This window comes from Natator depressus, chromosome 7, assembly GCF_965152275.1.
Source record: "Natator depressus isolate rNatDep1 chromosome 7, rNatDep2.hap1, whole genome shotgun sequence".
Taxonomy (NCBI): domain Eukaryota; kingdom Metazoa; phylum Chordata; order Testudines; family Cheloniidae; genus Natator; species Natator depressus.
The window spans coordinates 70,756,601-70,781,757 of NC_134240.1; the positions used below are offsets into that span (position 1 = coordinate 70,756,601).

Genomic DNA, 25,157 nt, shown 5'->3' on the forward strand with positions numbered 1-25,157 from the left:
ATTCAGCACACCACAGGATGAGGGATAATGGCAAGGTGCTTGACCCAGCACCAGCCACAGGCTTCTCAGCCTGAGCAAGGCCTCCTTGACCTCATTCAAAATGGCTGTCGCTGACGGCTGCCTTTACCACATCCAAAATGGCTGCTAATAGCTAGGCATGCCCTCTTGCAAGATGGCTGCTAACGCCCCAGATCCTGTCAATGGTTCCATCGCTCCCAGGCAAGATGTCTTCCAGAAGCTTCCACGGCCGAATTAAAGATGGCTTCTTTGCCCTTATTCAATATGGGGCAAGTACCTTCGCTGCCCAAATCTAATATGGCAGTTGAGCGCGCTGTAGCCAACGGCAGTGTCCCGTTTTAAGATCACGCGAGAAGAGTGAGCCACTCGGCTTTGCTGCAGACGTCATCACATGTGACTTAGCTCGTGACGCACAATTTGTGCTCGCACATCAGGCGTACGGCATAGAGCGCAGTGGCGGGGTGTAGCGTGGGCGCTGGGAAGGTGAGCGGTCTTGGAGCCGGCTGTCGGCCCCGGCCCCGTGAGCTTCCCCCACCTGCTCCGGCCCCGCTCTCAGAGCCGGGCAGCGCGCTGCGGGGGAACTGTGCCTCCTGCCCCGCCAGCCGGGCGCCGGAGCGCCGTGCGGGAGGGGACACGAAGGGTCCTGGGGGAGGACGGGGGAGCTGTCACTCTTGCTGTGTCAGGGGAGGGCCCTGGGGAGAGGGAAGTGCCATGGGAGTTCCCACGGGATGCAGTGAACTATCTGGCCAGCGTGGGGGGGGGGGAGATTTTTCTCTAAAATAAGAGTAATCCTGGGGTAGGAATGACACTGGGGAGAGGCCGCCCCCTTCCCAGGTGTGGAACAGTAATTCACTCCCTTTTCCCTGTGACCTTAGCTCTACTGCCCCAGCCCGAATGTGCACTCAACCTTCTGGGGGATGTATTTTGTGAACCAAAAATGCAGGCTGTGGGGAGTGTGCTGAACAAGAATTTCTTTTCAAATTGAATACCTCATCATTTCAGAACTCTCTCCACCTAAAAACAGGCTGGCCAGTTTCTTGTTTGTATTATTTTGGGTAACTGATGGTCTAAGGCATTTAATGCAGATTAAAGGCTCACGTTTCTAGTTATAACTTGAATTTTTTTTTTTACTTAGAGGCGTATGAAATCAAGATTTATCCCAATATTGTGTGGTACATTTATTCTCTCAAATGACTGTCAGTGGCAATCCATGTATGGCAAATGACAGTAAAAGCCTAACCCTTACATATCTTGGATAAATTTTCACTGGCCATATATGTAATACCATTTAAGCTACTAATAAGGTACTGGGATGCTCTGTGAGAGTTAGGTATTTATGCCCACGTGAGCGATGAATACACTGAAATACAAAGAGGCTATGGCTTGCTTGTAACAAGTTGGTGGCAGTTTGGAAACAGAATCCAGGAGTCTTGACTCAGTCTGTAGGTTTGGTTGATCCCATCGCTATTTAAGAAGTGTACTAGCAAAGCTTCTGTGTAAAAAGGCCTTCTGGATTAGAATTTGTGTCCTATATGATGTCATAGTGATGACCAAACTGTGTTCTTGCCTCATGCTCTTTCATAAAAGATGATCTGAAACGTTACTAGGATTTGTTTCATTCTGTTGATAACCTACCGAATTTCTGCTCAAAGTTTTAATACATAAGACTTATGAGAGCAAGTCTGTTTTGAAAATTAATTAAAAGCTGTGTGTCCTATCCCAAATAATCTTTAAAATTCTGAAAATTTGTCATAAATTGCATCACTTATCAGCCTTTTAGAGAATGTAGTAACACAAAAAACAAAAGATTCTCTACTGGTTTCTGAAAAACTCTTTGTAACAGTGGCATTTCAAAAAATTCACTTTGTTTTGTAGCTGAGTTATGAACATTTGCTTTGCTTTACTTCTTTTGAAATTGACTCATTTAATATTTATATTATGGTAGTGCTTGAGGGATCAATCAGGTTAGCACTCTACTGTGCTGGGCATTATATAAACAAAGACCTGGTGACTGTCCCAAAGATCTTACTCTAAGGGCTAGTAGAAACTTTCAGCTGAATTCTAAAAAATAGCTGTGCTTGTTCTAGTGTGCGTAAATGCAAATAAAATTGTTTTGTATTTTTTGTAGGAGCCTGAAATGAGGATTAAAACTGTACTATGCATCCCTTTGGTGCTACATACAAATAAAAGCAAATTGGTGTCTATGAAAGTGTCAAGTAACTGCGATAGTGTATTCATAGCTTAGTTTTATCTTTATAGAGAAAAGTCATACATATAATCTTTTGTAGTAGAAGAAAAAAATTTTAAGACTAGAAAAAGCAGTGTTCATGAAAATAAGTTGGTAGTTCTGGTAGTACTAGTAAAGCATACAGTAGGTTGACTGTTGTAAATAAAATAAAACTGAGTTTGTCTTGTATAGGTGCTTTAATCTGTGACCTTGGTGGAGTATTAAGATGAAGCTAGTTAATTGTGTTCTTAAAATTATTTAAAAAGAGCTTGCTGGTGGTGGGGTTGTACTACACATCACTTCAAAGCACTTCAGGTGATATTTTGATTTAGTAGTCCACGTACGTGATAGTCTTCGGTAGTTCATTCTATTTCCAGAATTTAGGGTGGGGTGAATGTTTAGCAGGAGATTTAGTTTATTTCTTAATATCAGAAGTTAGTTGCCACAAGGTCTCGAACCTGCATTTGGATTGCCATTAGTTATGAGCACACGCAAGATTGTTCAGATAAGTCAGAGGAAGAGAAACCTTCCCTCTTCTCTGGTGAGCATGTGGTATGAATAAAAATTCTGGCATAGGAAATCAAATCCTTGACTTCCTAAACTAAAGAGTGCACTGTTCAACTCGCCTGTGTCTGTACTGGCTGTATTTAACTCCAGAACATTTCATGTAGTGGCTCGGTTCTTTTTTTTTTTATAGTAGTTGATCATAAACAAAACTTATTTTTTGTTACAAATTTTTTGTTGGCAAATCTTACTGCTTTATTTGTGCCTTTTGTGATACAATAACCAAATACTAAAGCATCACTTCTCATGCCATTACAGGAATACTCATTATTGAATCAATAGCAGCAACCATGCTGGCAGCAAGATTAGCGTGTTTATGGACACTGCCACGCCAGAGTCTCCGTCCTGCGCTTACACAGACCTTCCCAGCTTTAAGGAATTACAGCATAAAAGCGAACCGGTGGATCTTGCAACCTAACCGGGTAAGGTAGCTTTTTTTAATTTGATAAGGATTGCTTGTACAAAGGATGTCAAATTAGACCATTGAGGCCATTTCCATGTTTACCAAAAGACACGTTTTCATCTGCACCAAAATGTAAGTGAGGTAACTGAAATGGAAGGCCCAACTTAATGGGACGACAGCACTTCAATGTTTTACTGAAGCAGCAACCTGCTGTAAAGTTGTTAGTGGCAAAAAGGTTATTTAACAGTGGCCCAAAGATGTAAAATGAATATTTTACTCTAATTGGGACTCGCTTGTTAGAAATCTTGGCTCCGAAGACTAGAATGGAGTGGTATTTCTTGCATTGTCTGCACAGATTCCCATTTAAATGTCATGTGCATCTTGAGCATCCATGCTCAAAACTCTTGAACAGCAGCAATCATTGGAGATGTGGTCAGACCTTGCCTGTCCTTATGTTTCTCTCCCTCCTCTCACCCTATGCGATTCAAGGACTTATAAGAGAGCATACTCCCCCAGCCACTTAATTCCTTCTGGCCACTGCAGATGACAAGCAGGAACTCTACGGTATACGCAACTCCTCAGTTGTTCCCCTCTCTTCTTTAGCAAAGTGCAGAACTTTTTTTTTTATACAAAATATTGTATTGCAACAGTGTTTGAGTTTTGCACCCATTGGGCATTTAGCCTTTAAGGCTACGCTGAGCCTTTCATGAGCTGATACTTGCTCATTTAAGCCATGTCTGACATCAAACCACGCTTCTCTGATAAGGCCTTGTGTCCTCCTCCAGTAGTAAATGTATTCTCTCTTTTGTCTTGGGGATGCAAGTGTTCCTCATTGTTGCTCTGTGTGCACATCATTCACCAACCACACACATCAAGCTTGGGTAAACCCCCTCAGATCTCTCATGTTAGTGGTGTGACAGGTTCGATCACAGAAACCTCCTTGGGACCGTCACCTGATGTGCTGAGACTACCTCTGAGCCCATTTTCCCTGCCAGCTTGGGACTTCAGAACCCTGCCTTGTTGAGCCAGACACGCTAGCCTGCTGCAAACACAGACCCAGGTCTGAACCACATCCCCAAAGCTGCAGACTTAACTGAAAACAGCTTACAAAGTGCTCCTGTCTCCAGCACCCAGATACCCAGTTCCCAAAGGGATCCAAACACCAAATAAATCTGTTTTACTCTATAAAGCTTTTATAGGGTAAACTCATAAATTGTCTGCCCCCTATAACGCTGATAGAGAGATATGCACAGCTGTTTGTTCCCCCAGGTATTAAGTACTTATTCTGGGCAAATTAATAAACAAAAGTGATTTTATTAAATATAAAAAGTAGGATTGAAGTGGTTCCAAGTAGTAACAGACAGAACAGAGTAAGTTACCAAGCAAAATAAAACACAACAGGCAAGTCTAAGCCTAATACGTTAAGAAACTGATTTATAGATGAAATCTCACCCCCAGAGGTGTTCCAATAAGCTTCTTTCACAGACTGGACTCCTTCGCGTCACAAGTAGTGTCTGGGAACACCTTGTCTTCTGGCACTGATCTCTTGGAAAAGCCTGCACCAGTTTCTCAGTCTTATTCTGGCACTACACTGGAAACTTGCAGTGTTGTAGCAATGTTGGGCTCAAGATAGTACAGACAAGATGGGTGAGGTAGTATCTTTTTTTGGACCAACAGAAGTTATTACCTCCCTCACCCAACTTCTGTCTCTGCTACACTGGAAACACTAGTGTAGACAGGAATCGGGCATATTTACCATTGTGGCCTGAGTAGATTTAGAAACAACTCCATTTTAAAATTCTTTCACCTGTCTGTATCACCAGGGGTATATTCTCCCCCACCCCCTCCAAAAAAAATTGCAGAGTTTAAAAAAAATTGGGTTGAGGAAAGTTTCTGATTAAGCACAAAGCAAACAGTGTTTTTGTCTCCCGGATTTTTATTGTGGCACTTTCATGACCACTAAAGTCCAGGTTATTTCAACTAAATTCTAAATATCCTCTTTTTGTGCACTTTGGGTTTGTTTTGTAGATTATGTGCGACAGTGCATCTTCTGTACTATATCATTGTAAATTGCTTTTTTTTAAAAAAAAAATGTTAAATTCTTAAATGCTGATACCTATTAGAACAGAAGTGATATATGTTGCCCTCACAAGTACAGTTAAATTTCTAGGGTCAACTTTGACTGCCACTCCTTTCCTTATGTTTTCTAAATCTGTGTTGAAACAGTCCTGCAGAATATTTTAATTTCCTAGGTGCTTACAGCCCATATTTAGGAACACATCGTCATGTGCGGATTAATAAAGCCAAGAGAGTGTAATGGCTTCAAATTTCCAGGGGATGTTTTAACCAGTGAGAGCCAAGGATCATAGAAATCATAAAATTTTGATTTGCTTGTATTTCAAAAATTTGTTGGCGTTTATCTTAAATCTCTTCTTTTAGACCTTCCCTGCCATAAAATCTTAATTTATGGGCCCTAATTCTACTCTTGCCCTTCAGAGTAGAGTTTAAGGATTCAAGTGGTACAATGTGAAGAAGGTTGGAGTACTACTATAACTGCTTCACCCAAAACAGTGATCAGTTTGAGTTCGGTCTCCACGCCTTTCAGTCTGGCCTGTTCACAAGCACATAAGCAGCAAATATTTAGCTTTATTTAAAGCCAAAAAGAAGTGTGTTCTGGCCACTTACAGGGCCAGTGGGTAGCGTGGGAGGTTTGAGCTTTTTCTCAGAATAAAATCATACTGTCTGCTCTGCCAGTATTCATATATTAAGATACAATTGATATTTTTGTAATTTAGTGTAATCAGTGTTAGAGTGTCGCACAGTTTGAAGAGGATAATGACACCTGAGTTAGAAGGGATCAGTTATATTTAGATAACTCCTTTTTAATTATACTATGTTATTTTGCTGTTCATTGAAACAGATTTTTCCATTACTCTGTAGGTACTGCTTGTAAATATGTACATTGTTTTAGGATCTATTTAACTGTTTTCCCTTTCTGTCTGCTCATAACAGGGGTATGCCTCCAAAGCAAAAATGGGTGTGCGGCGTGGAAGAACTGGCCAAGAAATTAAAGAAGCAGCCTTTGAGCCAGCAATGGAAACTGCATTTAAAGGTGAATAACCATTCTACTCAAGTATTCAGAATGTTTGAACACCAACTGTAAAGCTATTTCTAAGAAATAAGCTTAAAATCCTGGATCATTATGACTTACTATAGAGTTTGACTAAGTATCAATTATGCTTTTGAAAAGAAATGTCTGAAAAATGGGTTTCTTCATTTCTCCGCAACATTTGATATTGCGAATACCTCCAGTAGCCATGGAGCAATTTGAGTTCTTCATAGTCATAACCATTGTGAAGTATGTGGAAATTCCTGAACTTGAAGACCCTCTCTGTCATTCATATGTCAGTAGTAAAGTTTCTTAAAAAGTTAAATATATCTTTAAGAAGCGGAGATCTATTTTTGTGTAGGATTCATATTTCTATGGCCTTGCAACATCCTTGAGGTATTGCTTCTATTTTATAGGTGGATAATTGAAGGCAAAAAGGTTAAGTGACTTTCCCAAGTTCATGTGTTCATATAGTGAGTCAGTGACAGAATTCACATCTCCTGATACTCTAATATTAGTGTGGGATTGGTGCCGGGGGGGGGGGCGGGGCGAGGCGAGGCGACACGACGGAAAGCAGGAAGATAAACTGAGCTCTAGTTCCAGGGTCTGCTCGTTAGCTGATCAGCTACTTTGAGCTTGTATAATTTCAAAATATAATTCTTTGCTTCTGAATTGGCAAGGTTTTAAACAATCACCTCATGTGACTAAAGAGAACTGTGCCAAATTGAGCCCTAGTGTAAACAAGTACAGTTCAATTGAAATCACTGGAACTGGTGCCAGTTTACAGTACTATAAATTTAGTGGCAATTTATGGCTGTTAGTGGTGTTTGACTCTATTACAGTGGTTCTCAAACTAGGGCCGCCAGTTGTTAAGGAAAAGCCCCTGGCGGGCCAGGCCGGTTTGTTTACCTGCTGCATCGTGGGAGCCGCGATTGGCCGAACCTGCGGACGGGGCAGGTAAACCGGCCCGGCCCGCAAGGGGCTTTCCCTGAACAAGCGGTGGCCCTAGTTTGAGAACCACTGCTCTATTAGATAAGCTTGAGGATTGAAGTCTTTTTTTTTTTTTAATGGAAATCAACACTTCTTTGGATGTAGAGAATGGCTATCTTCTATTCTAAGAGTGAATGTTTGTCTTGATACCTTTTAGCATTGCGCTGCATAGCTACTGAAATCAGTCTTCCTGTGTTTGTAGTTAGTAAAAAGTGTACAACGATTTTGATTTTAATCTGCTGTCATAATGTACACAACACAGATGCCAAATGCGTGACTTCAGATATTCAAGAAGTTCAAAACTCTGCTTTTCTAAATATGGCTTTGCCAGATAGACCACAGATAGACCAGATTTACTGTTGAGTAGCACATCTAGTCCAGTACACACATACCCAGGTTTGTTTTATATTAAATCTTTTTCATAAAACTTCCTTGAGAGAAACTATAGTTTTTCCAATAAAAAACAAACCATGCAACTGGAAATATCAACAGTTGCTACTTCTCACTTTATTAGACAGTTATCCTTTACAGCAGTGTCAGTAACATCTAATTTCAGGTCTTTCTGATGGATAAAAAATTGTTATAACTGTTGTCAATGAGAGCAGGTTTAGAAGGCAACATTGAGAGGGAAGGGCAAAAGGGTAAGAGACCTGAAAGGCCTGACTTTTTTTTTTTTTTTCCCCTCTCCTGTTTTTAATGAAGAAACTTACCTAGATGATAGGCACATATCACTAACCAATTAGTGGGTGACATTGTTTTTGATTTTTCATTCTGGGTTTTTATTCCAATTACTGTATAGTCTTAGAAATGGCTGCATCCTGTTGATAAACTTAAAATATGTAACATTTATTTATTGATCCACATAGCTAGCTATAGTTTGAAACTGCATCATGTAGCAGTACAAGAGAATTTGATATTCAGAGGGCATCTTTGTTCCTCTCTAAACTTGGTTTCATGGAAGAGAAACAAGCAGTGTGGATGAGAAGCTCCTATAAAATAATGATAGACTAACAGGTAACATTTTCATTTGGACATTAAGAATGAAGAGTTTTTATAAATCTTGAGGTTTTTCCCTTCCTTATCAGTTGTTATATACACAATTAAACTGAAATTAGAAAACTGTTCTACTCGATCCCAGGACAAAACTCTTACAGGAATATCAATATTTTTTTTTCTGTTGTGCAGTGGACCAGATGGGAAGATGGATTGTTGCCGGAGGGGCTGCTGTTGGTCTTGGAGCTCTATGTTATTATGGAATGGGAATGTCAAATGAAATTGGAGCCATTGAAAAAGCTGTGTGAGCAAAATACCAAGCTTATTATTTCAAATCAAGGCTAGAACAGTTGAAACTCACCCTTATTTACACGTGAACTTCTCTCCCAACCAGTCTCCTTCTGTGCATGCTTACTCTTTATGACTTTAAACTAAAAAGAGAAACCCTAGTTTCTTGCAGAAAGCATTGATTTTTTATATATAAACCTGGAAACAAATTTTGGTAAAGCTTTGGGATTAAATGCAATTTGGCTGATTGCTGCTATAAATATCCCACTTCCTATCTTGCAAATACTGTTAACTTTGAAGTATTTTTGCCTCCTGTCCCATCTCAAATGGTATGCATCTATATTCTTGTCTGGGGAATGTCATGAGTTAAAATGTAGGTGGATGTTCTAACTTCTGTGAAAGTGCTAGTTAAATCCACATTATCTAGGGTTCCTCTGAGACCCTGTTCAGAAAGCAAAAATAGCTTCTTGAATTCACCAAGAGCTGTAAGAAAATATAAACGTTGTAAGCAGGTCATAATTGTTCCCTATCTACCTGTCTCTTGCAAACACTAACTTACAAAAAGTGTTTGCCCTTGGTATAACAAATTTTGTTCCATGTCTACAGCGGGGGTGGAGCATCCTAGCTAATGATGAAGTCTTCAAGCGATAAATCCTATGTTAAAGTTTATGAATGCGTGGGCTTAAAATAAGAAAATCTTGCTCAGTTTTGTGATAAATTTACTAGGTTCATAACAGAAAGATAGGGAAGAAGTGGTATTCCAAGCTCCATGCATTCTTGCTTCAAGTGACATCTCACTTTAACATCCTATTGTGCCAGTCTTCTAATACAGTTGACAACCTTCTCTGTTAACATTCAAATACCTGTCATTCATTTACCACCCATTAAGATAAATGGGGAACAGATTGCACTTTTGAGATGTTTTCGGATTGTCTGCGGACTTCTGGGGAAAATAGTAACTTTGTAAAATGGAATGTGCATTCTTAATTAAATGTCGCTAACTGGTGGAAATTCTGTCTTTGTAGTTCTTTAAACATAGTAGTACAGAAGTTTTTCCTATCTATGGTTATAATTTCCAGGGTATTCCTTATTTCAAAACATAGCATGTATGTCATGTGATGATACATTGCTCTGGTGACTTAGCAACTTGTGACCATTTCATTAAATTACTTACAATTGTTAGTACATAGACTAAGGGTTTTTCCTTTTAGACAGTTTTAAAAGCTATAATATACTTATTCACATCACTCTCTTGCCTTTTAAATAGTGATAGAGTAAGATAGATACTTTACGGAGACGGGGTGAAAGGAATGCACACAGGAAATGTGAAACTGGTCTGTTGTAGACTAGCATAGTTCCATGGAAACAACATAATTTTGTGCATGGTGGAAAAGAAGTTAACAAATTAAGACCTGAAACATGATATATTTCATGACAAATGTCTCTAAACTGAATATTGCATGCCACTGTGTAAGATGGATCTCATTAATCTTAAATGTTCATAAGTTTGATTGTACCAGAACTAAGAATAACTGGTGAGATCAATTAAAACATGAAAAAATAGCAACATAATTGTTCATAATTTCATCTTTCAGTATTTGGCCTCAGTATGTGAAAGACCGAATCCGTTCTACCTACATGTACTTTGCAGGAAGTGTTGGTTTGACAGCATTGTCTGCTGTAGCAGTCAGCAGATCTCCTGCACTCATGAGCCTCATGATGAGGGGTTCTTGGCTGGTAAGGTTATATGGGCTTTCTCTTTAATCACCAGAAAGATTAGTGTTAAGAAAACTGTTTTGAAGCAGAACTTGGAATCTTGGGGGGTGTGAAACTTTATGGGGTGTGTCTAGTTATCTTAAAGTAGCCCCAATCACCTGGTACCAGCAATACAGGGTTACATAATTCTTTGAATAAAGCGCATCTACAAACTTCTGGTCATTGATGTGGGCGGGGAAGATGAGAAACTTCCTCCTACATCAGAGGTGGGCAAACTACAGCACACATCCAGCCCGCGGGACCGTCCTTCCTGGCCCTTGAGCTCCCGGCCAGGGAGGCTAGCCCCCGGCCCCTCCCCTGCTGTCCCCCCTTCTCCCAGTGACATCGTCGCGCAGACAGCGCTCTGGGCAGCAGGGCTGCGAGCTCCTGCAGGGCAGTGTGTCTGGCTCCTGCCGGGACATGCTGCTCTGAGCGGCATGATAAGGGGGCCGGGGGGTTGGATAAGGGGTAGGGGGTTCCGGGGGGCAGTCAGGGGACAGGAAGCAGGGGCCGGTTGAATGGGGCAGAAGTTCTGGGGTGAGGGGAGTCGGGACAGGGAACAGCGGAGGGTTGGATAAGCATGGGAGTCCCAGGGGCGTGTCGGGCTGGGGCAGTCAGGGAGCAAGGGGGGTTGGATGGGTCGGGGGCTCTGAGGAGGACAGGAAGTGGGAGGGGGCGAATGGGAATGGGGACCAGGCTGTTTGGAGAGGCACAGCCTTCCCTACCCAGCCCTCCATACAGTTTTGCAACCCCAATGTGGCCCTCGGGCCAAAAAGTTTGCCCACCCCTGTCCTACATGAACTAGGGCAGGGGTTGTCAATAGGTGGACCGCAAGCCAAATCTGGACCCACCATACACTTTTGAACAGACACTGTCATCTTTTTTTAATGTACTTATCGTTACTGGTTTTTTTTATTATTTTCTCTGGAGTCTGGATCTTGATTATAACTTGTCCAAGAAATTTGGACCTTGACCAAAAAAAAATTGACTACCTCTGCTCTAGTGTAAAAAAAACCTGACTGATGACAGGTGATGACTACCTGACTGATGACCACCTGAAAGCAGTTAGAGCTCAGTGGTCTGACTGTTCAGTCTCCTCTTAAATGCGTCTCAGTAGTTAAGCTAAATACTAGTGGTGTCTGGAAAAATTCTGAGGAAACATTTTTGTTGGTATATAATGATTAGTCAAAATTGATATGTTTCAAGGAAATGGTTTGGCATCAGTTAACTTCCAACAGAACACTAGCAGGCTGAAGGGGAGCTTGGGAAGGAGCCTTGAAATTTGGGAGCTGGCACTTCCAGGTTTTTCTTCAACCCACCAGAGACCCTGGAAATCCTAGTAGCTGTGAAATTGACATGATGATCAGTTTGGTTGTTGCTCACCACTTAATTGTACTGGTGAAACTGGCCAGACTCTTGGTAAGCTGACAAGTATCTGGGGAGCATGTTTTGTTTTGGCAATGCCATATCTAAATATTTCCAAAACAATATAGTGGGATTTCAGTTCCACAAAAACTTTTGAGGTTTTTGCCTTTTGGTCCTGATTTGAGGATAAAAATTTTGTGAACACTCAGGAATTTTCACAGAACTGAAATTCAGTTTTCTAGTCAGCTCTACTAAAGACCCAATAAAACTGAAATCTGACTTTAATGTGCTGCAATCTCTCACAAACGTAACAGGAATATTTGAAATAAGCTTGTAGAGGTAAATCCTATTTTTAAACTAACCAGTATGATACTTAGGTATTCATAATTTTACATGTGGCTCCCTTTTTAGGTAACTGGATTTATGGATAACCTCAGACTTAAACTCGTCTGAACAAGATCAGTTTCTCATGGCTAGATGGTTTAACAGCATAAAGTAGTAAAAGCTGAAAATAGTCTGCTTTAAACACTCTTTACCACTACTCAATTTGTTCGCATTAAATGTTTCTAAATTACTTTAAAATAGCTATTAAAGTGTCATAAAGAACTGAAGGTTTAGTTATCTTAGCTAAAACATGCATAGCTTAGTTATAGTTAAACTGTGGCTAATTTACAGTACATAACTTGGCAATAAGAATGGTGATAAGGTTAAACTAATTTTACTCCACAAAGTGCTGAATGTGGTTTTATTTTAAACATTTTGTTTCAGAAATATTGCTAAGGGCACATTATGTACGGTAGAGGGAGCTATTGCTAATTATCTAATCCTTGTAAAAGATGGCTTTATGAAGAACATCAAAGAATCCTAACTAAACATACATATATAAACTTAAGTTCATTTTCTGTTTAAATTTAGGTATATTTGCATGTCAAGAGCCTAATGTGTGCTAGCTAATATTACTTGTTAAAATAGTCTATTGTGGTCATGTAAAAGTTTCTTCAGCTGGTCATATTGAACAATTAAGCATAGTTTAAAGTTGGTGAAATATTAAAGCTGTGGCTTCTGGTATGAAAGTGACCTATCGCATCAGACTTGACATATCTGATCAGACTGTCATCAAAGGCTGCATAAACCTACCAGTGGCCAATAGCTAACTGTTCAAAGGCAGGTCAAATGACTTGCTGCTGCCAGAACGATGCCTAGCTTGCCTGCGCATAAGTTGATCAGCGGCATGCACAATTATGAATATGGTATTTGGCTGTCTGAGGCCAGGCTTGTTAATCTTGTTTATCCATTTGCATCTACACATGCTCTGTGGATGTCCAGCCACCTCCTTAGGAAATCTTGTGTATGCATGTCCTCCTGCTTGTTCTTCCCTGTGAACATGCACGCTGGCATTTGTAGGTATATGACTAACTGAAAATTTAGTATTAAAATGACATCTGTACCAGATTCTGCAAATCCATTTATCAATTGTGCATATTGTAGTGATGACATTCAGGTCCAAATTTTCAAATGTTCATGCTGGTGTAAATTCTGTTCCTGGGAGAATTCTGTGCAATGCAGAATTTCACAGAATTCCCTGTTTACCCAGCAGAATTTCTGGCTGCCTCTCGGGGCCACTGGACTTCGCAGAGCAGCCCAGCTCGCAGTGAGCAGAGTGCCCAGCCTGGTGGGGCTGGAGGCTGCATGCTCTTTGATTCTCACTCTCCCAAGATAGGAGAGGACCTGGGAGATCCAGCCAACTCTGGCAAATGGTGAGGAAGGGCTGGGCCGCACCATACCATGTCCCTCAGCAGGACAGTAAAGAAGTTGGGGTAGTAAAGGCTCTGGGGGTGCTGGTGTCTGGGCTGGAGGCTGCCCCGTGGTTGGGCTCTGTGGGGAGGGGGATGCTGGTGTCCCCAGAGCTCTCTCCAGCACCCACCCACCCACCCCCCACTGAAACTGGGTTTTTGTAGGGGTGTCTTTAACTCTCTACTCCTGGGGGGATCTTTTTTGCTCTTGTCTGTACTGTTGACAAGTATTTTGAAACAAATTACCAAAATAATTGAAACTGGAGTGATCGTTGTGTTTTGACAAATAAAATTGCGGAATTTTAAATTGTCTGCAGAATTTTTAATTTTTTGGTGCAGAATTCCCCCCAGAGTAAAATTCCAATGAATGTGCGCATACATGAGAGGGGGAGAGCAGGAGACATACATTAAAAGCGGCGGCTGGGTATCTGCAGAGCATGTGTGCTGAAAGGGGTAAATGTAGATAATTGGACAAAGTAGAAGGCATAACTACAGCCAGCCATGTTTAATCTATTTACAGAATTGCCCCAAGGTCCATTTAGGCATGTCATAGAGATGTGGTTTTGGCAAGAGCAAACCAGAAGTAGCCGCTAATGGTCTCAGTCAACCATCTATTAGCTGCTTGGCCACACGCTCCTGTTCAAGCAGGAAGCAGCTAGACTGAGCACGAGGGGAGAGACATACGGTTTGGAAACAAATGGGAGCAGGGACAGATGGTATTTGGATGGGGCTTGGGGCGAAAACATGTACTAGGAACAAGCAGTAATGCTTAAATATTTTAAGTAAATGAAAGGTCGTAAGTGGGCATACAGTGAACCATCAGAGGATATCTTTAGAATCATCCAGTTAGCTGCTTCTCTGTGTGTGTGTGTGTGTTTTGTTTTTTTTTTGTTTTTGTTTGTTACCTGGCATATCTTGTACTGGACAGCTTTAGACACGCAGCACCAATTGGTATGCCACCTGGCTTGTACAGCCCTAATATTTTGTGGGTTAAAAAATGCACTGACTTCACTGGGGTCTTGCTAGAGTAAGGACTACTGGATTTGGGCTACTGTGTGAAGTTTAGTTGTGTACTTGAGTTAATTGTGCTTTTACTCAACTATGTGCAGCTTTCTGCTCTTGAATCTTTGAGAAATAATTGTGCATAGGAGTACCACTGAGTTTTAGGCTAGTAAAAAATTAATATAAAAAGATTTCAGAAGCAGAGTAGAGAATTTTGTACATCTCAGTGTGCTCTTGAATTCTTATATGGTAATTCTTTATATTACAGGCAATAGGTGCAACTTTTGCAGCTATGATTGGTGCTGGGATGCTGGTTAGGTCAATATCCTATGAAGGTAATCCTGGTACTAAACACCTTGCCTGGATGCTTCATGCTGGTAGGTGCACTTAATTTTCTGTGTGACAGTATATCAGCTACTTAATATGAAATATTATGTCTGTGGTTTTGCTGAAGATAAGCCTACTTTTAAAGGAAAGCAAGTTCTTAGTCTCCCAAAACTTTAATGAAATAACTGTTGCTTTTGGGGAGGCCGTAACTTCCTTTTAGTTCCTTTCATTCCTGTTCACAGCACCTTCTGTGTGGCTGTTTAATGAAATATTCTTTAAAGTATCTTCCTTACATTGGCTGGGGCTTATAGGTGAGTTGTGGAGATGTCTTTTGCCCCAAGTACATTGTGTAGCATTGAGCTGCTTTGACATCCTTGTTCTCTTAAATATAAATGGATTGATAACAGATCCTCTGTAAAGTTGCTGCAGGTATTGGTATTTGCCGTGCATTTTCTCTCTTGCTAATATTCATTAAATGGTACTGGGGATATCTGGATTCTGCAAGCATGCCTTTCCACTTGAGGAACCCTTACCCTCTATTCACTGTACTCAGCTGCCACAGAACAGCCAAGGCTCTCTGATTCAGTCTAACCATTTCCCAAATCTGTTCACTTTAATAGAAGCCAGAACCTGGGCTCCCTCCCATGATGGTTAAGTAAAAATGGAGGGCCTGGTGGCAGCCTGGAAGCTCAGACTTCATGATAGGATTCAGAGGGTACCTGAGCAGTTGAAAGCTAATAATCCAGATTGACTTTACCAGAGATCCTACAAAGGTCAAAGTTTGGGGTGATTTCCTCTGCCCACCCTATGCTTGACCAGTGAATTTATTGAGCTTCAGTTCAGTAGCTCAGTAGGAACATAGAAATTACTGGTCGGTTAGTGGTATGTTGCCGGTTATGTTGGAAGTCCTCATGACTAGTCACAAGGCTGTTTTCAGCAGAGCATCTGCTGAAAGATTGTGATTTGCATTCATTATTAATAGAAAAAATGGTACATAAATGTTTCCATTATATTAAAAATTAACAATTACTTTAGACACATCATTGGTAATGGAAAAAGCAAAGCCATTCCTTTGTTTGTTGAAGGGACTTCCTTTTTACGAAGCATCTTTCAACTTTATTTTTTAAGGAATTTTATGGGCTCCCTTAAACACATTTTTGAAAATTTTAAAAGAACGACCCCAAAAGGAATGTTTTGCTCCCTGTTGATTTCTTTTGGAGCCCTTTGAAAACACCCTTCAAAAGAGCAAATATGCTCAGACTTACCCCTTCTTCCTCTCGTGCACATTGTTTCTCTATTTCTTACTTCCTTTGATTTCATTGTCAGAGTTGCTAATACAGGTAAAGCATGTTCTTGAAGAGCCTGGGGAAGGCTTTATTCCTTCCGCAAAACAATGAAACTGACAGTACAAAAATGAACAGACTCAAATGAACAAACTAAAGAACCGAAATACTTTCTGCTTGAATCTTTTATAGTGATCTTAGGAGTTACAATGGTAAGAACAGTTAGGTGGAAATGTGGTTAGTCAAATATGTGTCCCTTTAAAGAACTGTAATTTTTTTCTTCTGTGAGAATGCATGTTCAAATCAAACCTGCAATATATGTCACATTAGTAAATTAAATTTACTTGCATCTTCTAGCTGTCTTTTCAGTTTATCTCCTGAATGATTGCTTTATGGTTAGCATGGCTTTATAAGTATCATACTGGTCCTAACCGCCTCATCAGCAGTCCTATGTAATCAAGTTGTATGAGTCAATGTGCAGCAGATTATTTCCGCAGTTCTGTTGTGGGCAAGTAAGGTATCACTTGAATTGAATTTTTTTTTTTGTGCAAATGAATGTACCATTACTTTTGATCTATGATAATTTAACATTATAGTAACATGCAAATGACTGAAGTAAGCCAGTCACTCACTATGTTGTCACAATATCAGTGAACCATCAGTGGATCACTGGGAAGGGGTAGAGCAACACCAGTTATATCCACTGCGATGTGAGCTACCAGCTAGTTGTGTACCTTGTGTGCAGTATTCATTCACTTTTAAATATAATGCAGCTGGTCTCCTGCAACTTGTTTGTTAATAAGGTCTGTCCTCTAAAGACCATCTTCTCTTAGGGAACAGAAGTGTCTCAGTAGAGGAATTGTAATTGTACTGTTCACAGTATGTTATCAGGAAGAGCATTTATCCTCTTTCTCCTGCTTTTGTAACTTCCGAAAGGTTAGTATTATTTGACCTATTAAATGTCCACACGCTCAATTCCCTGTCAGGGTGGGCATTGAAAACCCACTGTTGTGAAACACTTTGTCAGATACGGTTGATGAACTTCACTCATATCAAGCAGATTTTTAACTTTGGTTAGAAATCTGATAAAGAATTACGCATGTCTCACTGAAAAAGTATTAACGGGTTCAAGTGACACTGCTGCTTGCTTTCAACGCAGTTTCCATTAGAAACCTTAATGCTGCGTTTGCAGTTGTCTGTGGATTTCAGAAATGCTAATGTGGTGGTATTGCATATGCCTAACCACTGTGTTTACTAGCTTGTATAGGACCTAGTATGGTGGTTAAGATCAAAGGACTTGACATATACAGTCAAGTCTAATACTGTTGCTGTAGAGGTAGGCCAAATTCTTATAATACACAGTGCTGTATTGGGGAAGAGGGATTCCTTTCTGATGCTTTTGTTGCTCGCTTTGTACCCTGAAGCGTGTGACTTGATTGCGTAGCTGTTCCTAATGTCAAGAATTCTCTCCTTTTTTCAAAATACAGCTACAACTCCAGCTTCCTGTGAAAATGCATTTCATAGGCTGACTGTACTGCCTGAAGCATTTATCAGTTCAAGATATACTTGTTGCTGAGTTTGAACAGGCCTTGTAATTGTCATCAGCCAGCATAGACTGCTCTTTTTTCTGAACTGTCCTTCATAATTAAATGAATAGTAACACATTTCATGTAAGATCTAAGTTTTGTGGCATTGTATTGAATATTTTCTGCCAAATTCTGCATTGGCTTTTCTTTGTGCAAACCGATTGAACTCATAAGATTGAACAGAGTGTAAATCAATACAGAGTTTGGCCTATTGACTCAGTTATGTGGCTGAAAAATACCCTATTGGGATAGGGCATTTATCTTCAGCCATTCAGTATATATGGCATTAAACATAACTAAATTTCCAACCTTGCTTGTCTTTTTCTTCACTTAGGTGTTATGGGTGCAGTGGTGGCTCCTTTGACCTTGTTGGGTGGTCCTCTGCTGATCAGAGCTGCCTGGTACACAGCAGGAATTGTAGGTGGTCTCTCTACTGTGGCCATATGTGCACCAAGTGAAAAGTTTCTGAACATGGGAGGACCACTGGGAGTAGGCCTGGGCCTTGTTATTGCTTCGTCAATTGGTAAACAAAATACTGTTTTGATGTTTGACTTCTAAGTGTCTAAAACTGAGCTCACCTAATTATATCTTTAATACAGTGAGACTGGCCCTGACTGAGAAAGGAACACCCAAAAGTACCTGGCTAGATAGTATTTGCAGGAGCTGATATCTTCATAGATCCTAAAGCCAGGAGGGACCACAGTGATTATCTAGCCTGACCTGGATAATAGCAGAGGCCATAGAACTTCTCCAAAATAATTCCTAGAGTATATCTTTTAGGAAAAACTTCCAATCCTGATTTAATAATTGTCAGTGGTGGAGAATCCACCATGACCCTTGGTAAATTGTTCCAATGGTTAACTCTCACTGGTTTTGAATTTACACCTCATTTCCAGTCTGAATTTGTCTAGCTTCAGTTACCGGCCATTGGATTGTTATACTTTCTTCTGCTACACTGAAGAGCCCATTATTAAGTATTTGTTCCCTATGTAGGTACATGTAATCAAGTCACCCCTTAACCTTCTCGTAGACAGGCCGCAAGTTTGTTTTTTGCTTTTTTAGTCTGGCACCGCAGCAAATTGTCAGCATGTCCCTGTTTTAAAATGTTTTTGCTGTTTTAAAAACACACTATAAATACTCTCAGTGAAGAGTACTGATAGACATGGAGTTCATGCATTTTTTTTTTTTCTAAAAAGTCTAGGATAAAAATCCATCTGGTTAAAGTTTCAGTAAACTGTAACATGGCAAAAACCTGCAGTGGTGTCTTCTGGTAACAAATATTAAAATTGACAGGTTAAATGTGACTCAGATTAGCTACTGAATATTTTTTCTGTGTATTCTCTTTTTGTAACATACCTGCTTGAATTGCTCTGTGAAATGGTCTGACATAGAAGTTTCATATGAAAATAACACCAATTAGGTGGGTTTTGTTTCACCCTCTAGGTGAAAAGATACTTTAAGGAAACTTGTGAGAGGCTTACAAGTTCTAACTATTTAAATTTTAACTTAAGGCTAGACAGTTGAGAATTCAAAAGTCACAAAATGTTGAAGTGAGGGTTGCATGTGTGCCCCATTTATGTGCCAGTTATGCTAAACGTTCATATGCCCCTTCGTGCTTTGGCCACCATTCCAGAAGACATGCTTCAATGCTGATGCTCATTTAAAAAAAAATAATTCATTAACTACAATTGTGACTGAAGTCCTTGAGGGAGAATGGTATGTCTCCTGTTCTGTTTTACTCGTATTATACCATATATTTCATGTTATAGCAGTCTCAGATGATGACCCAGCACATGTTCGTTTTAAGACAAATCACAAAGAAGATACCAATGTCAGATTTCTAAAAATTTCTACAGCACTCAACCCAAGGTTTAAGAATCTGAAGTACCATCCAAAATCTGAGAGGAATGAGGTGTGGAGCATGCTTTCAGAAGTCTTAAAAGAGCAGCACTCAGAAACGAGAACCTGAACCACCAAAAAAAGAAAATCAACCTTCTGCACGTGGCATCTGACTCAATGATGAAAATGAACATGAATAGGTCCGCTCTGGTTTGGATCGTTATCGAGCAGAACCTGTTTCCAGTATGGAGGATATCCTCTGGAATGGTGGTTGAAGCATGAAGGGACACATGAATCTTTAGCGCATCTGGCCCATAAATATCTTGATACCAGCTACAACAGCGCTATGCGAACACCTGTTCTCACTTTCAGGTGACATTGTAAACAAGAAGCAGGCAGCATTATCTCCTGCAAATTGTAACCAAACTTATTTATCTGAGCAATTGGCTGAACAAGGAGGAGGACTGAGTGGACTAGTATGCTCTAAAGTTTTACATTTGTTTTATTTTTGAATGCAGTTATTTTTTGTACATAATTCTACATTTGTAAGATCAACTTTCATGATAGAGATTGTGCTATAATACTTTGCTTTTTTACAGTGCAAATATTTGTAATCAAAAATAAAGTGAGCACTGAACACTTTGTCTTCTGTTGTAATGAAATCAATATATTTGAAAATGTAGAAAATATCCAAAAATATTTAAATAAATGGTATTGTTTAACAGCACAATTAATCGCACACTTAATTTTTTTAAATCGTGCGACAGCCCTATATAGTACTCTTCTGCAATTTTGAATAAATGACACATCTCTTACTATGGTGTACTTGTACGCTAGAATCCATGAAAATAGCTGGCATTTCAGAAGCACCAGGAATGACATGAGTACTCTTACAGGATGGTCCTTCCATGATCATACACTGTAAATCATGCTATTCCTCGAATAATTAAGACTGTAACAATGCATAGACATAAAGGAAGGGCTTGCTTTTAACACCTTTTTTGCATGCTTATTCCAGGATCTGTGTTCCTGCCTCCTACCTCTGCATTTGGAGCAGGCCTGTATTCTGTAGCAGTTTATGGTGGATTGATACTCTTTGGCATGTTCCTGCTATACGACACACAAAAAGTTATCAAACGTGCAGAGACACACCCAGTGTCCATATATGGAGTAGCAAAGTATGACCCCATCAACTCGTAAGTATTATCCTGGTGTCAACACTGATCTGATTTTAAGACTATTTTAACTGATGATGATGTCCCTTCAAGCTATGCAGTAGTGTATAAAGAAAATGTACCTGCTGTCCTACAGATATTAAAGAGAGAAATTCACTTTGGGATATTAAACCTCAGTTTACACTAAAATGTACAGGATTATAGCCACATTATTTTCCAAATACAATATGAAAATAGTTAATGGGGATAAAACTATTACTGAAATACATAAGTACTCCATATGCCAAAAAATTAGGGGTTTTTTTGGTTTTGGGGGTTTTTTCCTTCTCTCAGCCAATGTTAGTTCTAACAGTTTTTCTATGTGGGTGGGGGAAATTCTTTGTACTTGCTTTCTGAAACACTTTCAGCTCACATTCTTAACCTGTTCAAACAAAGCAATTTTAGTTGTGTTGTAAGCTGTAAAATATCTTAGTTTATATAATATATCTAACCTTTGTCATTGTAAATCAGTAAAACTTTTATGAGCACTGTAGCTAATAGTAATATAGGGATTAATTGTCCTCAATAGGCCTATTATCAGATTTGGCTCTAACGTTCTCACTTTGTAAAGGTGTTTCTTCAATCCTCAGTTATATTTTTGAGTTGGAAAGGCATATTTCTGTTATCCTTTTAATTAAGTTCAGTATTTACTTTTACGTAAATAACTGACCCTAAAAGAAAAGGGATTGAGGGGGGAGATGTAAGCTGTTGGGAGGAAGAAAGAAGGAAGCTACCAAACGTTGTTCAAAACTTTGTTCTAAATCCTGGTCCCACTGAACTTAATGGAAGCTTAGTTGTTTTGGGCCAAATCCTAGTTCCAATATGTTTTTTAGCTACTAATGTAATGTCCCATGAGAAGTTACTGTGCATTTTTACCCATCTGTAGCTTATTGCTTAACAAATTTGGTTGTCATTCCAGTTTCCAGAATGATTTAAACAAATATAAATAGGAGCTATATGTCATAACTGAAGTCTTAATGGCAAATGAGTCAGTTTCTGCTTGTAATGGTCACAGTTCACTTCAGAAAAACAAGAATCACATACACAATGTAGTATCTTAAAAACCAAGTTGAGTGAGACACTTGGGTCCTCAACCTGATTTTTAAAGTTTCCTAATGTGGTGTATTGACATTGAGTGAGTAATGTTGCTTATAACACTGCTTATAGTAAGTTAAACTAACTGGATTTCTGGGGTGTTTTTTTTTTTTTTTTTAGGTGTCTGGGTATTTACATGGATACACTGAACATCTTTATTCGAGTGGCCACCATGCTTGCCACTGGTGGGAGTAGCAGGAAGAAATGAATTAAGATTCTTCTTTGCAACAATCTGATAGTTCACCAAACTCTGTCTGCTTAGTGTGTATGCCTAGTAAAAATTAATCTGGTGTACAAGCAGCTTTCATGTAGAAGTCAGAAGTTTGAAGCACTTCAGCATTATTAAGGTGTTTCAGTACAACATGAATCTCAAGGATACATTTTCCAGTTCTTCTGAAAAGGTCAAATTTGGATTACAGTGCAAACACTTGTACGTAATTTGTGATATCTTAATGGGAAAGATATATTTCAGTAAATTATATTCTAAACTTAAGTAAATAAAACCAAATCAGTCTGCTTCTCTGAAAGGTTTGACAACATATTATTCTATGACTATCACTTTTTGCATTTACCATAATTGCATAGTAAAAAGAAACTGATCTCCAAAAAGGGGACTCAAGTATACAGAAAGGGGCACAAGATAACTCAAGAGACTGATATTGGAATATGGAACCTTGTTGTGCCTAAACAGAAAGTGGTGGTGTTGTCTGAGAGCTGTTGCTGCTATTGGCTGGCCTTTGGGTGACCTATCTGAAAGGAATTGGAGCTCTATCTACTAGAACTTGACTTAGTCTATCACAATTTGTGCCCTTGTAACATCTCAACTGAAATTTTAGAAAGGATTAGGGTGAGTACAGAGAAATACAAAGGCCTTGGAAAGGCAATGCGACCCTTCAGGAATGGTGGACAGTGGTAAAGAAGCTTGTGCTCTTACTTTGTCCTGTGAGTAAATAGAACTTCAGCACCTTTCCTGAATATACTTGAAAAATTAGTATTCAGTGTAGCTGTAATGTTTCCAGCATCCTTAATGTTCATTAGCTGTGTCTGTGTCTTTGCACTGAGAAGTTAAACATGGGGGACATCAAACTATTGAAGTGTTTCCAGAACCAAAAAATATTTAGGCTATAATGTGTGTGTTGGCCAATAAAACTATAGATTAACTTTTTAAATACTGAAATCAACTAAGTTGTTCTTTTTGGTGATGGCCTCCTGAGGTCTGAGCTCAGTGACTAGTCCCACTCTAAAATGTGTCTAATGATGGTACAGGAACAAAGGGAAGGTGAACTCTATTCTGCTTTTTTGACCTGTCTTCCAGGCCGCAAAACCAAATGCTGTATACTTGCAAGTGCTTTTGCCTGTAATCCTTTGACTCCTCTTCCCAAATTGCTGTCATACAACTGGTATTTTCTTTATCATATTTAACAAAAATGTCCCACTAACATTGATGGTGAATTTCTACAACTGTTTCATTGTTTGCTCTAGTACCATACTTGGTTTGGCAAATACAAGTATTCTACGCTGGGAGACCAGGTAAGCCTGTGAAAATATTGGGCATAAGCTATTGCTGGAAATCCTTAAAAGTAAATGAGGCCTATGTAACTGCTGCTGTACTCAACCTAGTTACCAGTCCTGGCAAAGATCAAATCAGCAATTGAGAAACTTATTTTATCCTTTCACTGTACTATGCTGACAATGTGCTGTGCTTGTGTACTGATTTCTGAAACAATAAAGTCCAAGACCAACAGTTCATTGGTCTCTTATTTCTTTCAAATAATGTTTATACTGTAGTACGTTACTTAGTTTAGTAAGGGCACTGTAACTTCATCTTCCTCCTTCCCCCCAGTTCCTCGTCTTATAAGAGAATTAAATGAACAGTGCCTACTCCTTGTGTGGAGTGTCTGCATAATTGTTTTGCAGTAGAGTCCACAATGCTATTTTTCCAGATGCATTTTCTTCTCAATTAACACTATAGACAAGGACAAAACTCTGTGGAATAAATGCTAGTATCTTTTACTCATGGTGTAAAGAAGTTTTTTCTCACCCTGTGGAACTACATGGTATAACTTTTGGTGTCACTAAATTTGAGAAGTGCTGGGCAACCTTTAACTAGACAGCACTATCAGCTTCACCTACAAGAAGGAGCAGTGCCCAACTGTCTGGTACTCCAGATGACTGCATTTGGGGGGAGAGCAGTGGCATGTCAGGAAGAATTTTGTCAAATTCCTTTTTGCATCAGTAGATTACATTGCACAATCTTTTACAGTAGATACCACTCTTAGTAAGTTTTGCTACATGACTGCTGTGTGTGCTTAATCCACATTGCAGCCATATGTAGTCGTATTGTTATGGGACAGATCTGATAACTTTTCTATTGACTTCAGTGGGCTTTGAATTAGATCCTCATTGAGGAAACTAATGGATTCCAGATCATACTGTCACAAGTGAAGATTCAGTAGCCCATTTAGTGGGTGGGTCTTCGTTAATCTCAAATATAGTGACCACATAAATCTTAACTTTTATTACATTCCATTGAATCAATAAAGCTATGTGCAGGTGTATTCAGTTGGCTTTTATATTGCTCTATAACAATCCTTTTTTTAATTAGGAAATCTTTTATTTAAACTAAAGATATGTTTGTTACAACCCAAGGAGGGAATTAAAACAGACTGGGAGTAATTTTAACTGTTCTAGTGAACTCTGGAGCACTGACATCAAAAGAAGTAACTAAGATGGTGAAAACCAAGAGAAAAGATCAATGGCTGTCCAGTCCCAAGACAGTTATAGGCAAGGCTTTTAAAAATCTCACTGGTGTAAGGATGATCTTTGTGGAAAAAGAAAAGGAGTACTTGCGGCATCTGAGAGACTAACCAATTTATTTGAGGATAAAGCTTTCGTGAGCTACAGCTCACTTCATTGGATGCATACTGTGGAAAATACAGGAAAGAACTGTTGGAGCTAATGGCAGCCAATTGTATATTCAGGCAATATCACTTCCTTATTATACAAAGTTAAACACAAGGGGAGGCAATCTCTTTAGCAAAGTTTGAAGTTAGAGGCTTTGTACATAGTTCTTAGCCTGTACATAGAGAAGGAAAATATGGCAGCATCCACTTTTTCAGCCTTAATTTGGTAGGAGAGGGAGATATTTACTGTTTTATCCCCCCACCCCCTTAGCCTCTCCACCACTGGAAGAGATGTTTTAATAGCAGCCCTTGTGAACATATTTGGTTACAGTTGAACTGTAGTGGTGCATATATGAGGGATGACTCCACAATTGATTCCGTAATCAGTACAGTCTAGTACTCT

General features: G+C 39.5%; 1 protein-coding gene across 1 annotated transcript; it reads left to right on the forward strand.

The window, feature by feature from the left end:
- The first annotated feature begins 365 nt into the window (after positions 1–365).
- Positions 366–23,390, forward strand: GHITM (growth hormone inducible transmembrane protein). The gene is made up of 9 exons (XM_074958729.1): positions 366–501; positions 3,068–3,231; positions 6,225–6,324; positions 8,497–8,608; positions 10,188–10,329; positions 14,776–14,884; positions 18,038–18,226; positions 20,561–20,738; positions 21,972–23,390. The coding sequence occupies exons 2-9, from the start codon at positions 3,100–3,102 to the stop codon at positions 22,057–22,059; spliced, it is 1,050 nt and encodes a 349-aa protein (XP_074814830.1). The 5' UTR covers positions 366–501; positions 3,068–3,099; the 3' UTR covers positions 22,060–23,390.
- The last annotated feature ends 1,767 nt before the right edge of the window (positions 23,391–25,157 follow it).

Bases quoted from the DNA above. Each gene is read 5' to 3' on its own strand.
- GHITM (XM_074958729.1), top strand. From the start codon at position 3,100: ATGCTGGCAGCAAGATTAGCGTGTTTATGGACACTGCCACGCCAGAGT. The intron at 8,609-10,187 runs GTGAGCAAAATA...TTCATCTTTCAG, and splicing joins GGAGCCATTGAAAAAGCTGT to TATTTGGCCTCAGTATGTGA. The intron at 10,330-14,775 runs GTAAGGTTATAT...TTTATATTACAG, and splicing joins TGATGAGGGGTTCTTGGCTG to GCAATAGGTGCAACTTTTGC.